General features: G+C 39.7%; 1 protein-coding gene across 1 annotated transcript in view; it reads left to right on the top strand.

Annotated features, from left to right (window-relative positions):
* The window catches only part of PHLPP1 (PH domain and leucine rich repeat protein phosphatase 1), a 215,108-nt gene that overhangs the window by 160,329 nt on the left and 39,966 nt on the right, over positions 1 to 14,813 (top strand). The window contains exons 7-10 of the mRNA XM_030336622.1: positions 4,081 to 4,283; positions 6,088 to 6,148; positions 8,955 to 9,050; positions 12,390 to 12,545. Coding sequence (XP_030192482.1) covers positions 4,081 to 4,283; positions 6,088 to 6,148; positions 8,955 to 9,050; positions 12,390 to 12,545 — 516 coding nt within the window. The remainder of the gene's footprint in view (positions 1 to 4,080; positions 4,284 to 6,087; positions 6,149 to 8,954; positions 9,051 to 12,389; positions 12,546 to 14,813) is intronic.

The following is a 14,813-nucleotide window of genomic DNA, read 5'->3' as shown; positions in this document are numbered from 1 at the left end:
CTTTGTCCTCCTTTTCTGTGGCGAGAGACAGCTAATACCATTGAGCATCTCCTTATTTTTTTTTCCTTCCTTGACTTCCCTAATGTAATATGATGTATTCATTAAATTAATTTGTTTAACTTATTTATTTTAATTTCCCATTTTTCTGTCCAGGTGGCTCTGCCCTTAGTTTATTGTTCTTTACAAAAATATAAAACTCATAATCCCTCGTTAGGCCCAAGTTTGACTAGAACCTCCACTCTCACCCCTTGCAAGAGCAAGGAACCTGCATTTTGAATCCTGATTGTGCACAACTCCAACCAAAACCCACCAGCATGGTCCTTGCCACATTAAAGATTCAATCGTCCTTTAGTACGTGAGGATCAGTTTCAGTGTCTAATATACAAAGAACCGGTATACAAGGAGGGATCTATTCTAAATTTCTCTTTCTTAAGGAAAAACAAAAGCCTGTCATGGGACTGAGTTCCTGTAAAGCAGCATATCCGGCTTAGAGGTCTCATACTAATTTGCCCAATTTGATACTTTTTTCAGCCAAACTAATCCCCCCATTGTCCAGAGGTCGATGACCACATAGTCATCGTGATAGATCTTGGGCAAGATACTTAATCTCTCTGGGCAGCTGTGTTCTCATCTCTAAATTATAGTTAGTAACAGAAGCTAAATCGTAGGGTTTGGGAAGGAATTAAGTTAAATGCCTTCTACTCCCAATGTCTTATGTGTTGTTATCTTACCTGATTGAGGACGCCTTCCTCCTCGTGGAACTCAGCTATCATTCTTGGCGTCTTCCCGACTCCTCATTTGTCAAGGGTGTTTCTTTCCTCACCTTACTCCCCACTTTCCTCTGTGTTGATAACCCTAGGCCCTCACTCAGACCTGTCGATTTTTGTCAGTGTAAAGAAGCATCATCTTTGGTCCTTTTCTTCCTTCATACGGTCTGACCTTGGAAACCGTTTCTTCCAGTCCCTCAAAGAATGGCTTCCTTTTCCCTTTCCTCAGACTAAAGAAATCAAGCCTGTTGCACCTGGGGAAGTGTTGGTTAGCAGTTTGCGAACCGGTTCTTCATTGAAGGAGGACAAATGGTAATCCTGGATCTGAAGTTGAAAACTTTCTCGAATTGACAGGAGGAGACACTGAACACTTTGTCTTGTTAACTTTCTTTCTAAATTGTCAACATTATTTGTCTCTGAGTCACTTAGACTTAGAAAACTTTCGGTCTTAAAGAATTTAAGCCCTTTTAAATTGAGCCACCTAGATTTCTAGTTCTAATTGGATCTTTTTAGATGAGATCGGTTACAGGATGTTTAAATACCAGAAGCAGACATGGGACCCTCTAAATGTTGAACGGTTGTGCGTAGGTAACTGCTTTCCTCCAGGCCTCTCTCTGCCCCTCCCCTGCTCACTCTTGCCCGCATTCTCTCCCTCAAAATAAATGAACTTGAAAAAAAGTGTCTAGAACAGAGCTCCTTCACCACAGATAACCAAGCAGCACTGCTGTGCTTTATCCTTGTTAGCCAGTGTTAGCACTTGGTTGGTACTTTGACTAAGCCGTCCTTGCAGCCTCTTGAATGCCCCGCTCTCCCGCACTCATGTGTGGAGTTCTCCCTGTCTCGCTCTTCTCTTCAGTCCAGAGGCCATTCTGCCCTAACTCATGCACTGCTTTCTTTGCCCACTTACATCTGTGAAGTTCTGCCTCCCCTTGCCATTCAGATGAGGTGCTTCATCCTGGGTTGCATCTTTTCTGACCATTCTGTGTGTTTCATGCGTCGGTTATGGCACTCATCACATACTTACAGTCTTTGTATTTAAAAATTTTTTTTTTTCAACGTTTTTTTATTTATTTTTGGGACAGAGAGAGACAGAGCATGAACAGGGGAGGGGCAGAGAGAGAGGGAGACACAGAATCGGAAACAGGCTCCAGGCTCCGAGCCATCAGCCCAGAGCCTGACGCGGGGCTCGAACTCACGGACCACGAGATCGTGACCTGGCTGAAGTCGGACGCTTAACCGACTGCGCCACCCAGGCGCCCCATAGTCTTTGTATTTTAAAGCATATGATTTTCCTCGCTCAAGTACTAAATCTCTTGACAGACACCTTGTTTTATTCATCTCGTAGTGACCCAAGCCATAGGTCACCATGCTAATCACCACCATACCTTTCACTGTTTGCAAACTATGGGCACATACATTCATTTGACTTTCTCAGCTGCCTCATAGGACAAGTAAGGTGCAATCCCCATTTTACAGATTAGAATTAGGCTTAACCAGAATTATAAAGTGACTTGTTCAAGGTCCTATGTAATGAGCAGCAAACAGGAACTAGAATATGATGCTGTTTCACACTACCTATCTACACAAAGTAAATCTCAGTGAATGTTTATGAAATAAATAAAATGGCTGTGTTAGCTGAGGGGATTATTGAAAGGAAATTTTAATCACATTTTGCCTCTTTGAAAGTTCATCCTAAATAATTATATTATTGTGTGAGCCTGGAAACTTTTGATATTTGAATCCTGGTAAGACTTGGCAATTTTAACTGAACATTTCCCTCTCGTTATAGATTTTCTTTTGCCTCCTCATTAAATAAACCCTTTAATTATTTTAGTGTTAATACATGAAATTACAGGAGGGAGCTCTTTCAAATGAAGATGATGATGCCACATTAAGAAAGTTACTTACAGTGTAAATTAGGAAGAACATGGGACCTTTTTTTTCAACTCCTACAGTCTGTTGTATCCAAAATGAGACTTTTAAAAAATTCTGTGTCCATAGTCTAGTAATCTCCTGAGCATTTGGAAATAGGCAAATTGCTCGGTTGAGGCCAGTTTTTAAATCTTACAACCTGGAATAAAAAAAGAAAAGCAAAAAACAAATCCTGTTGGGGACATTTAAAGTGGCCATATGCTATGCTTACAGATTGACAAATCCCAGCTCTTTGCTGTCTGTCACCCATCCTTGTGTTCCAGTGACTTTATGATATTGCTAGTAATAATTCCGTTTTCATCATTTTATTTTATTTTTTCAAAGGGCAGAAATTCACAGCCAGGAGCCTTTAGCTTTTTCCTAAGCTCCAGCCCTCCTGTTAATGCTGTTGTAGCCCACGTGCATTATTTCAGCACTTTGTTATGAGAAGTGCAGGGTTCTTGTTTGTTGGTTGGTAAAGGAGTTGGGGGTAGCCTAGCAGACTAGGAATTGAGATTTCCGTCTCTTTTTCTCCCATTTGAAGTTAAGTGTGTCGTCATTCTACTGATTCCTAGTCCCCGTTACTACTTCCGTATCTTCTTGGGAGCATCTCATCTGTGGCCACCTCAGTCCGTGAGCTAGCTGGTTCTCCTGGCGGAGGTTCTGCCAGTTTTCCCCTGTGCCTTGCTCTGTCCTAGATTTGTCGTCCTTTGTTTTCTAATTTCTCAGCGAATCCTAGATGCCAAATGTCAGTATTTTCTGTGCTTCGCTCTTTCAAGCAATATTTTAATGATGGAGATAGTTTTGGTAATCAGTCCTCGGTCTAAGCCAGCCAGAAATCCAGATGTTTGCATTTTCATCTCTGGTGCATATGTGGCTCCCATTCATTTACACACACACACACACACACACACACACACACACACACCCGCCCCTCCCGCCTTCTCCCTTAAATTCTGCTCACCTCCGTGCTCACGAATCCTTTCTCCTTCCTTAAACATTCACTCTAGTTGTAATGTGCCTAATGGGTTGGTCTGGGTTGTGTTTCTTGTGTTCTTTCAATCAAATTCTGTGGAAATAAATGATTAAGTGGATTTTTTTTTTCCCTCTTGCAATGAATTAAGGTAAAATCAATGTGTGTGATTCTCTTCCAGCCTAAGTGGTCCAAAGTGTGTTTCAGAATATATTGCCAAGATTAAGACCTTCCTGGAGTTGTCGCTAAAAATAGCCAAAGAATCTAGCCAGTTAAGGAAGTCCAGATGCAGAGATGTAAGAAATGATGGAAGACTGTAACATAGTGAGGCGTGCATCCCTTCTCCTTAGCTCACCGTATCAGGGTGTGGCCATTTGTTTCTAGCATGGCGGTTAATTAGAGTCTCTGTTTGTGGCCTTTCTCTTCAAGACTGAACATAATTAGGAAGCTAATAGCAGACGAAGTGGACTTTCTCCAGCACGTCACTCAGCTTGATCTGCGCGACAATAAGCTTGGTGACCTCGATGCTATGATTTTCAACAACATTGAAGTTTTGCACTGTGAAAGGAATCAGCTGGTGACATTAAACATCTGTGGCTACTTCCTAAAAGCACTCTATGCCTCTTCTAACGGTATGTAACATAACACCACATCAAAGTTTCTCTTTTGGTTCCAAGAATTTACTCAGCAACATCATTGCTTTGATGTGATGATGCCTCGCTTTGATTTTACTTTGCCCATTTACTAAAATAAGTGTCAAATTTTGCTGCGATAAAAATAATAAAAGCAGAATGCTGGTATGGTATTTAAAGGAATCAAAACAGGAGATTTTATAGTTTCGAATTTGTTTTTGTCATATTGTAGTACTTAGGTAACTTACTCCACTTTTGATTTGGCTCCTCTGCTTAACGGGCCTTAATAAACTATTTCTTGGACTACCTTGTTAGGATAGTAAATCTGGAACCGTGATTTAATATTGGAGAGTAAAAATGAAAGGAAGGTCCATTCTGGACTCTATTCAGGGTCTCAGATTTCATGTTCCACTAACAAAGGAGCTAATCTTAAGAGAGACCTGAATTATATACCCACAGGGACACCACAAGTCAAGAGTCTTACTCATTTAATGAGCACTCTTCTTCAGAATCTAGAAATCATGACATTTCTAAAAAAGAAAAGATCATATGGACATATATTTGCTAACAGGAGGATTTTGATTCCCTCAATCAGAAAACTGAGTGAAAACTAGTATTTAGTACTCCAAGTTGAACAGCGTTTATCAAGCACCTGGTCTATGCATCGTGCTGTGCAGGAGTCCTAAAGGATAGGCGATTTTATTTTCTAAATGAGTTAAATATTGTCATCTCACTGGAAAAACCAGCTAGACCTCAAATAGCGATAGGTCTCCATCACTGAATGGTTATAGGATTTGGATAGCCAGAAGGCACAAAGTGGGTGTGGAAGAGGAAGGAATCTGAATGTGGTCTGTTCGGCAGATGGGAGAAGACAGGGAATTCTGAACTCCTAGGTGCCTGCTAGAAAATGGTAAGAAGTAATTATGGGACGCATGGCTTTGAAGCTTGTGCAGTAAGCTGTAAGAACCCGTGGAGATTCTTAAGAGGAGGGACACATGATGGATGCCGTAAGACTGTTCCCATGAGAGTAGAGTACAGAGTGTATCTATGGGAGAAGAGTGGAGTCCTCGCCACCCTGCCGATCCCCGTCAGTGGAGTGGTTTTCCTGGGAGCAAATGGGAACTTGCAGCCAAGACTACAGATGTTGATTTGAAACTCATCTGTTTAGAGGTGGTACCTGGAACTGTGGAAGTAAGGTAACTGGGAAAGAGAAGGGAGCTGGCACCAACAGCAGACTTACAAAGCCCTCGCAGCTGGTGTCAGACAGGTGCTGAACTTGTGAACGACACGGTAAGTGTTTGGAGAAGCAGAAGGACATCTAGAAACTACTCTGGGAAACAAAGCCCTAGGTAGATGGTGGTATCGCATTTCATACAGTTTGGAGGAAGGGTTTTCCGATTTGAGTAGAGGAAGTCATTGGTGACCCTTAAGAGCGCTGTTTCAGTAGAATGCAGAAGGCAGAAGCCAGATGCATTTGGTTTTCAGAAAGGAAATCTAAATGTTAAAAGTTAATCTTCTAGGTAAACATTCAGCATGCATAACAAGAGGACAACCTCAGTAAGTGGCTGGGGAAAAGGTAGGAAAATAGAACGAGTGGTTTATTTCATTCTCTGAATAAGATCTTGTGATTAAATTGGAAGTTCTCTGTACTTTCCTGTAGTTTCCAAGTTTAACAAATGGATGTATTGTACTTCCTAATGTAAACAATGGAGAATAAAGCGCAGTAATGATGTTCTGTATACAAAAAGAGTCTCTGTGTGACTTGAATGGTAATGTCTTTGTGGTTTTTTTTCCTGCCTCCTAGAACTTGTACAACTGGATGTTTACCCAGTTCCAAATTATCTGTCCTACATGGACGTTTCAAGGTAAGAAGCCAAGTCCTAGAGCACTCTAGAGGCTGCTTGAAAACTATTTAGATGATCCTGTCTGAGCTTATGCCTAAAAACTTTTTACTGTAAGTATTACAAATTAAATTCAATAGTTTTACTAAATATCTGTCAGTTAAAATAATATTTGTGAAGTATACCTAAAAAATAGAAGAATCAAGGTATTAGGTCCCCATGGACCCAATTTGACCACCACGTTTGAGCCTGAAAGATTAGTGAGTTGAAGCTCTATGGCTGGAAGGTCTAGAAGTTCTTTAACTATATTAACCATATCTTCTGTCTTTCGCTGAAATGATGTTAATTTCATTTTTTTTTTTAAATATTGTGCTGTGTTTCTTTGATTTTTTTTCCTTCCCTCTGTTACTGTGTACCTACATCTTAGCAACTAAGCCTCCCAAGGTAGGATTTCCATACAGCCTGCTTACTTAGCTCATTTGCAAACGGCAGACCATCTCACCTTTTATACAAATTCACTACTGCAATGTGTCATATTGACCCCAGTTCCCACAAATATTATAGTAGACTTTTTCCAGAAGGCATAAAACATGTATGTATACAAATTAGACTTTAATAATCTTAACACACAAAAATTGAAATTTACTTTTAACATAATTCCAAAGGAAATATCCAAAATTTTCTGAATAGAGGAGCCTGTGTGGCCCAGTCAGTTAAGTGTTCGACTTCAGCTCAGGTCATGATCTCGTCTGTGAGTTCAAGCCCCACGTCAGGCTCTGTGCTGATAGCTCAGAGCCTAGAGCCTGCTTTGTATTCTGTCTCTCCTCTCTCTGACCCTCCCCCACTCATCCTCCTTGCCTCCCTCCCTCCTTCTCTCTGTCTCTCTCTCTCAAAAATAAACATTAAAAAAAAAGAAAAAAGGAAAAAAGGAAAACTTTCTGAATAGCCACAGTACATGACCCGCTCACCAAGTGCTAATTCATTTTAGTGTATAAAATCCGATACAGCTGCCATGTAATTGCTCAGGTGCAGAATTTGCCTTTCGTCATGAAAATACACAAACCTAGTTAGTTTAATAAGGTTCTCAATCAGAATTATGTAAGAAAGTGTCAGATTTATTACAATTACAATTTTATCATAAATTTGTAATTATAAACTACTTTATGAGTAGTGCTATGTGCATTTTTTCTACTAAATTCATGTCAGGTTTGTTTAATAAAACTTTTAGTCAGATTATTGCATGATTAAATTGTTATTTTTTCCTACCAATCTTGACTGCTGCATTAACTTTTAAATGAGAATGGTACTAGAGTGGGGATTGCATGCATGAGTGTATATAAATATCTTGAACAGATGTATTGTAAGAGAGTCGGAGTAAATCTATTTACCCTTTGTTTGCAGGACGTAATTAGCAAATGGTTCCCATTAAAACCCCTGAGTGAGACTGAATTGGAAACCCTGTCTTGCTTTTCCCTGAATTCTGCCCCTTAAATGCTGCTCGTCTTGCTTTATAACTCTCATGTCCAGACCTTCGCTATAACACGCTCTGCCTCATTCGCCTCCCCAACTATCGGACTTGCTCTTGGAGAACCTGATTCCCCTGACATAACTCTGAGTCTTTCACTTCCTCCTCTTCTGTATTCATGTCAGGTACAGGAACTGAGCTGTCCCCCCTCATGGTGTTTACTAGGTCCTCCAGAGCAAAGTCCCTGGTTATGTTTGTCACTTCTGTGAGTCTTATTGCTGTATAATGAGGTTCTTTACAGCGAGAGGGACTTTCACTCTCCTATCCTGGGAAGATGTCGTAGGGGTTAACTATAGTAAAATAAACAAATTGTGTCTTCTGGCCTTCAAAGCCAGAACCATGTGTACCTATACAAACACTGAGCAGAAAACAATGCCACCTTTTCTGTATTTTAGTTGAAAAGGTAGTATTCTTGAAAAATTAAAGAGCATTATTTTTAAGTCACACACAAGGCCACCACCTTTAATAATCCCAACTGTTTTCACTTTTGCTCTAATACAGTCCCATCCCAAGCATCATCTTTTCATGGAATTGTTCACCTGCTCATAATGTACATAGCACTTTACATTCTTTGTGCCTGGTCACTTCACATATTTAAAAAAGAAGAGAAAAGGCTACTAATAATCCATGACTAGGGAGGTACTCATGGTAGTAGATTTGTCTAAGAAGTAATCGGTTCATTTAACAATAAAGTCAGCATTAGTTTAATTCACTCGTTACTGGTAATTATGATTACCATGTAATGCCTCAGTTAATATTTTCAAATAAAAATTCTGACTCTTAAGAGTCAGTGTGCCTTTTCTCTGCTGTCATTTCTTTCCTTTTATCTGTGATCCCATGATACCTACGAGAGTAGAGAAGCATTTAAAAAATGTTAAGTGTAAAAAAAGTAAATTGGAAAATAAAACTATTTTATGCCATTTGACTTAATTGAAAGAATGTGTATGTTTACTTGTTCATTTGTTTTTTCCAATATAAGACATCTTCTTGCTAAACTTGCATGGGCTTATAAACTTTTTAGGATAGCAATTCCGAAAAACATACCTCTTTTTTTTTTTTTTTTTTTTTTAAGACTTTAGAAATGCTGTAGCTGTGTCCTTTTTTACTTTTTCTTTTTTTCCTATTCCTTGTCACACTTCATCTTGTGAATATAAAGTGAATAGACATATCCTTTTGGTTAATACTCACTATACTTTGGTATTTCATTTAAAGTTTTACTCTACATAATTATTTACAGTTTCAAACCATATTTTAGGCCAAATTCCAATCAACAACAACAACAAAATTGTATATTCTTATATTTAGGAACTGCTTAGAAAACGTGCCTGAGTGGGTATGCGAAAGCCGAAAGCTGGAAGTTTTGGATATTAGTCATAATCAAATATGCGAACTTCCTGCACGGTGAGTATTACAGATCAAGTGAGAGGGTCTCAAATTAGATCAGCAGTTTTTAAGTAATTTAGCTTATTATTGTGAACTCCTACAAGAATTTGTTTTAAAGCTTTATTTTTAATATCTTTTATCTCCTATGATGTCTTTGAATTACAGACTTTCTTCATGCAGTGGACGATAGAGTGAGACTTCGTCAACCAGGCTTTCCAGAGCCATGCGGGGCCGTGCTTAGGGATGTTTTTAAATAAGCTGTGTTTGAAAACTCAGCCAACAATACGATTGCTTCACTTCTGTAATCTCAGTTCTTTCAGAATCTTCCACTTCTGTCTGTTGACTTAACACGCTTGCCTTCCCCACAAATAATTTTTGGTTTTCCTCAAACATAACCTTGGAAAAAAAGATTATTAGATCATTAAACCTAGAAAGAGCAAACTAGATTCTCTTTTTCTTGGTATGAAAGAAAGGTCCAAGGACTTGACTTTCCTTCTCTTTTCTCTTAATGTAAATTTCGTAAATTTTCATTTTAATGGCAAGATTTGTAAAACAGCCATGTAATGATGTCTAAGGCCATTGATACAGATACCTTCAGGTGAACTAATTCTAGTACAAAATAGTATTGACTGTTAGTGACTAGCCATGGATTAATAACAAAAGGAAGGCTATTCCAGTGTTATCCTATAGAATTTTCTGTGATGATGAAAATGCTATTTATCTTTTATATGAGTGTATATCTCTTCTGTCCAGTATGGTATGCACTAGTCATATGTGACCATTGAGATTTAGAATGTTCCTCATCCTTGCGTGTAAAATATACACCAGATGCAAAATATCTCAATACTGTATATTAGTTACACGTTAAAATAATAGTTTGGAGATAGTGGGACAAATAAAATGTAAGACTGAATTTGTTTCTTTTCACCTTTTTTTACTGTCGCTACTAGAACATTTTAAATGACATTTGTGGCTTGCATTAGATTTCCGTTGGTTAATGCTGTTAGAATATAGATCTCATAAAAGAAATCTGGGTTACATTTCAATCCCTGGAAAGCTCAGTTAATTTTACTTTGTTCCTTGGCCATATGTTATACCTGGAATTTCAGTTCTATTTGAAAATGCTTTCTGCTTTAGAGTTTTGTGTTGACTGAGCATGTAGGTGACCCTGTGTAGCCCATCACCATTATCAAGATGATTTTGATGGTGTGCCCTGTGGACAGCAGTGTGCATACGTGTGAGAGACAGACCCTTTCAGAAGACAAACAGCAAAAATCATAATAGGCTATTACTAATGGGGGGAAATTTTGTTGGAAAAATGTTGCAATGTTACCTTTCTTCTGTTTTCTCTGTTCTCTTCCCCACTTCGACCCGCCCAATCCAACAGATAGCACATTGGCATTTAAGGCCTCTGTTTCACGGTAGGCTCCAAAAAAACATTCTGTACACAAACCCAACAATTAAACAAACAAGATAACTGATATTTTATCCAGTTTTCTCCGAAGTTAATTCATCCTTGATTGGATCTGCATTAGTCATGCTTTTGGGGGATCTAAATGGATGTTTATTCAAAATAAATTCTAAATGCCCTATTGTCAAGGAATTAAACAGCCTGTGTGTGTGTGTGTGTGTGTGTGTGTGTGTGTGTGTGTGTGTATGTAATGTGTGTAATATGTGGGACAAAAAGAATACGTATTGTTTTCCTATTTGTGGTGTTTACTTGCACACTTTCTGTCAGCCCTATCATTGATCTAATATTCAGGCAAGACAGCAATTCATTCGAAGTTGCTTTGATATTCAAGCTTTGTTTATCTAAGCCATGTATGTGAAGAACTTCACCAGACAAATTAATATTTAAAAAGTGGAAATGTACTAAAAGGAAAACAATGCTTAGATAGTATCCAAAAGAATTTAGCTAAGTCCAGTAATTAGCAGTTAAGACTCATACTGTAGTTATAAAATCTCCTTTATTTGGAAAAATCAAAATAAAGATTTTCTCACCGGTCCTTCAGATATTCATTTGTTTAAGGGTAAAGTAAGTGTGTGTGTGTGTGTGTGTGTGTAGTTATAAATTATACATTCTACCCTCTAAGAATCCTGAATTGTACCCCAGGCCCAGTGAGACAGTAAAAATGGTGAACCAAGTCCTGAATTACTGGTGTCAGGTAAATGACAGAGACTGCCCCCTGTAGTAGCTGTGACTGAATGGCAGTCCTGGATAACCTGTCTTGTTACACTGGTAGCTAAATCTTCAAAGTCGGGCAGGCCACACACCTTTCGTGGCAGCCTGTGCTGTCACGGCATTGAGACAGGTTGGTTGCATCTTTGTGAGCGAAGGATCTAGCTTGATTCTAAGTGAATAAAGTTATACCATAATGTGGAGTGATTGTAACAGCTCTGGCCGTCCGTGAGTGAGGTCAGAGTGCTAGAAGACAGGAGGTGGGGTGAGGCAGCCTCACTCTTTGACAGCAGTGTAAATGAATTCTCACTCCAGATGATCCTGGATGCAAATGATAACTTCTCTTTCCCACAGGCCCCACACTTCTGTGTTTGACCCTGGGGCCCGTTTTGTTCTCTACCACTGTTGGAGAAGTCTGAATTGGTCATGAAATGGATTTGTACTTGATTAAAAAGTATTCAACATTTGTTTCCGTTTTTGATAACCCATGGAAGAAACACAGCCAAGGTTCCAAACAGCTCTCTGAGTCTCGAGAGAAAATAGTGGATTAAGTGTGTTTTCTTCTCTTTAGGAGAGGGTCTCTGTTCAGCCTAGGATTAAACCAAAGAGAAGGGAGTGAGGAAACGGAGAAATAATTGTGATTGTGAAATGCAGATGAGGAAAAATGTAACATTTTATCTGTTGGCATTTGTAAAAGTTTAATTGGATAGAAGAATCCTTATTTAATGTGGATCCTATGGTTAAAAATTGATCGACTGTATTTATTCAGAATCTGTTGTGGGTAAAACACCCGTGTTCTAGGGCAATACGAGAAACAAGGCCTACCGTGGGAAGCCTACAACCTTTTAAAGCTCGCCCAGTGAGTCTAACAAGGGTAGACTGTTCTCTTCGGTATCTCCTATGAAACTTGTTTCTTCACTTTCACTAAGTAGAGCTGCTTTGTTAAATATTCCTGCTCATAGGTTTTCTTATTTACTTATTTATTCATGCAGTATGGAAAACACTGAAATGTAAGAGCTCCAAGTTTGAACTTATGGTAATGTGAATTTGCAGTTGCTCTGAATGAATTTGTTTCTTCGGAGAGCTTGTTTTAAGTATTCGACTCCTGTTCATTTTTTATTCTTTGTCCCGAATTAGCTCTCAGTAAGTTTCCTTCTGTCTTGTCCCCTTTTGCGCAGCTTATTTTGTAACGGCGCTCTCCGGAAGCTACTGGCGGGACACAACGAGCTGACGAGGCTCCCTGAGAGGCTGGAAAGGACCTCGGTGGAGGTCTTGGATGTACAGCACAACCAGCTCCTGGAGCTGCCGCCGAACCTTCTGATGAAGGCCGACAGGTAACGCTGCTGGTGTGTTTCGGTTGCTGATCTGAGTCGCCGAGCGAGCGTCCCCTCGCCAGCAGGCCCGTCTTACGTGGCAGGACACCGTTTGTGTGGGTTTTCTGCTCATCTGCCCGAGATTTACAAAGAGCACGGTTTTGCCAGCCACGTCTCTGTTGGGTAGCATGTGGAGTCGGGGCAAGAACCTGGACTCCAGAACCTGTAGGTTCTTCATTAATTTGACTGCTTTCCGGAGAGAAGGGCCTGGAGTCGTTCACAAGCACGTGTCGTGGGGGTGTAGCCGTAACACGAGGATAAGTCTGCCGCTGCTCTGACTTGTGCAGCTGCGGCAGTCTTAGCCACATTCTCTCAGGCCTCTCTGGTCTTGCTTTCACGTACTTGTGACTCTGGGCAATGGCCATCGTTTTCCTAGGGTTTGCTCAGTTCTCGTTGTTTTCTAACCAGTTGTTCTTACCTTTACCACAGTTTTCCCCTTGCATTTAAATTATTTCCTTTTGAACAGACTTTTTCCAGGTAGCTTGTTGTGTTACACTAAGTAAAGAAATTGTTTTGATGTGAGGAGGGGGTTAAACATTAAGTAAGAGTGGCCACATGCAGCACTTTCCTTAAAGAAAGCTTTAAGTCAACTGAGTGGTAACTTACTTGGGAACATCTTGTTTGCTTCAGAGTCCTTGTGCACCGTCCTAAAAAGCTCCTAGCCTGATGGCCTGCATCACTGTGACCACTGCTAATGTTTATTTTTAGTGAGTGACTGTGACCTTAGAGATGACATAAAGGATTGAACTTCTAGTATACCTCATGAGAAAAACAAAAAAGTTAATTTTGTGGTGCTTTTAAAAAAGAAAATAATGATGGGTCTTTCAGCCTTAAAATAAAAACCTGAGATGTGTTTCAACCTGTGAGATTTTTCACGGGCAAAAAGAACTCTGGTTCTCCGAAAGTGAATTAGATACCTGACCATGTGTACCAACTCCCTGTGCTTATTCTTGTCATAATACTCACCACACACCGTATTATAATTTCTTGTTTACTTGCCTGTCCCCGCTCTTAGATCACGAACGCTGTGTCCAATGACTGTGTCTTAATTACGGTGTTAGCCTCAGCATCTTGCAGTGTGTCGGGAATAAAACAGGGTGCTGAACAAATACTTATTTAATGAACAAAAGAAAATTTGAGGAATTTTAAATACTACCTTCACCTGTGGATTTTCATTTTTCTTCTATGTCCTTTAAAAAAAAAACAACTTTTTTTTTAATGTTTATTTTTTTGAACAACAGGGAGAGAGAGAGAGTGATTGGGGGAGGGGAGACACAGAATCGGAAGCAGGCTCTAGGCTCTGAGCCATCAGCACAGAGCCCGATGCAGGGCTCAAACTCATGAACCATGAGATTATAACCTGAGCCGAAGTCGGATGCTTAACCAACTGAGCCACCCTGGCGCCCCTAAAAAAAACCCTTCTTAATCAAGAGATAGCTTATAGTGAAAAAAAAAAAAAGTACAACCCTTCAGCATACTGCTCAGTGAATTTTCATATGTGTATATGCCCCTGTAATCATCGCCCAGATCAGGATAGAGAACATTTCTAGTTCTCCTTTCCTTTTCCTTTTGTTCTTTTATCCTCATTTTAAAAAACATTTGTTCTTTGTACCTAATATAAGTTATAATGAATTCCTACTGGAATAGTTATAGAGAAATAATGGAATTGTGAGAAAATGGGACTGTTAAATTGTAATTGACCAGTGCTCTATCATTCCCCCGACAAAAGAGCAATGTTTCAAGATCATTTAAAGAATTATTCTTACTTTTGCGTTCATATCAAAGTACAGTTAACCCTTGAACAACAGGGGGCGCCACCCCCCCCCCCACCCCGGCACAGTCAAAAATCTGTGTGTGGGGGATGCCTGGTGGCTCAGCCGGTTGACCATCTGACTTCGGTTCAGGTCATGATCTCGTGGTTCGTGGGCTCAAGCCTCTCATCGGGCTCTGTGCTAACAGCTTGGAGCCTAGAGTCTGCTTCAGATTCTGTTTCTCCCTCTCTCTCTCTGCCCTTCCCCCACTTGCACTCTCTTTCAAAAATAAACATTAAAAAAATGTTTTTTTAATCTGTGTGTAACGTTTGACCCCCTAAAAACTTAACTGCTAAAAACCTGTTGACCAGGAGCCCGACCGATAATGTAAATAATCAGTTAGCAAACATTTTGTATGTTATGTATGTATTATATACTGTATTCTTATGATAAAGTAAGCTGGAGAAAAGAGGTATTA

This window comes from Lynx canadensis, chromosome D3, assembly GCF_007474595.2.
Source record: "Lynx canadensis isolate LIC74 chromosome D3, mLynCan4.pri.v2, whole genome shotgun sequence".
NCBI lineage: Eukaryota > Metazoa > Chordata > Mammalia > Carnivora > Felidae > Lynx > Lynx canadensis.
This window is presented reverse-complemented; position numbering and strand designations above follow the sequence as displayed.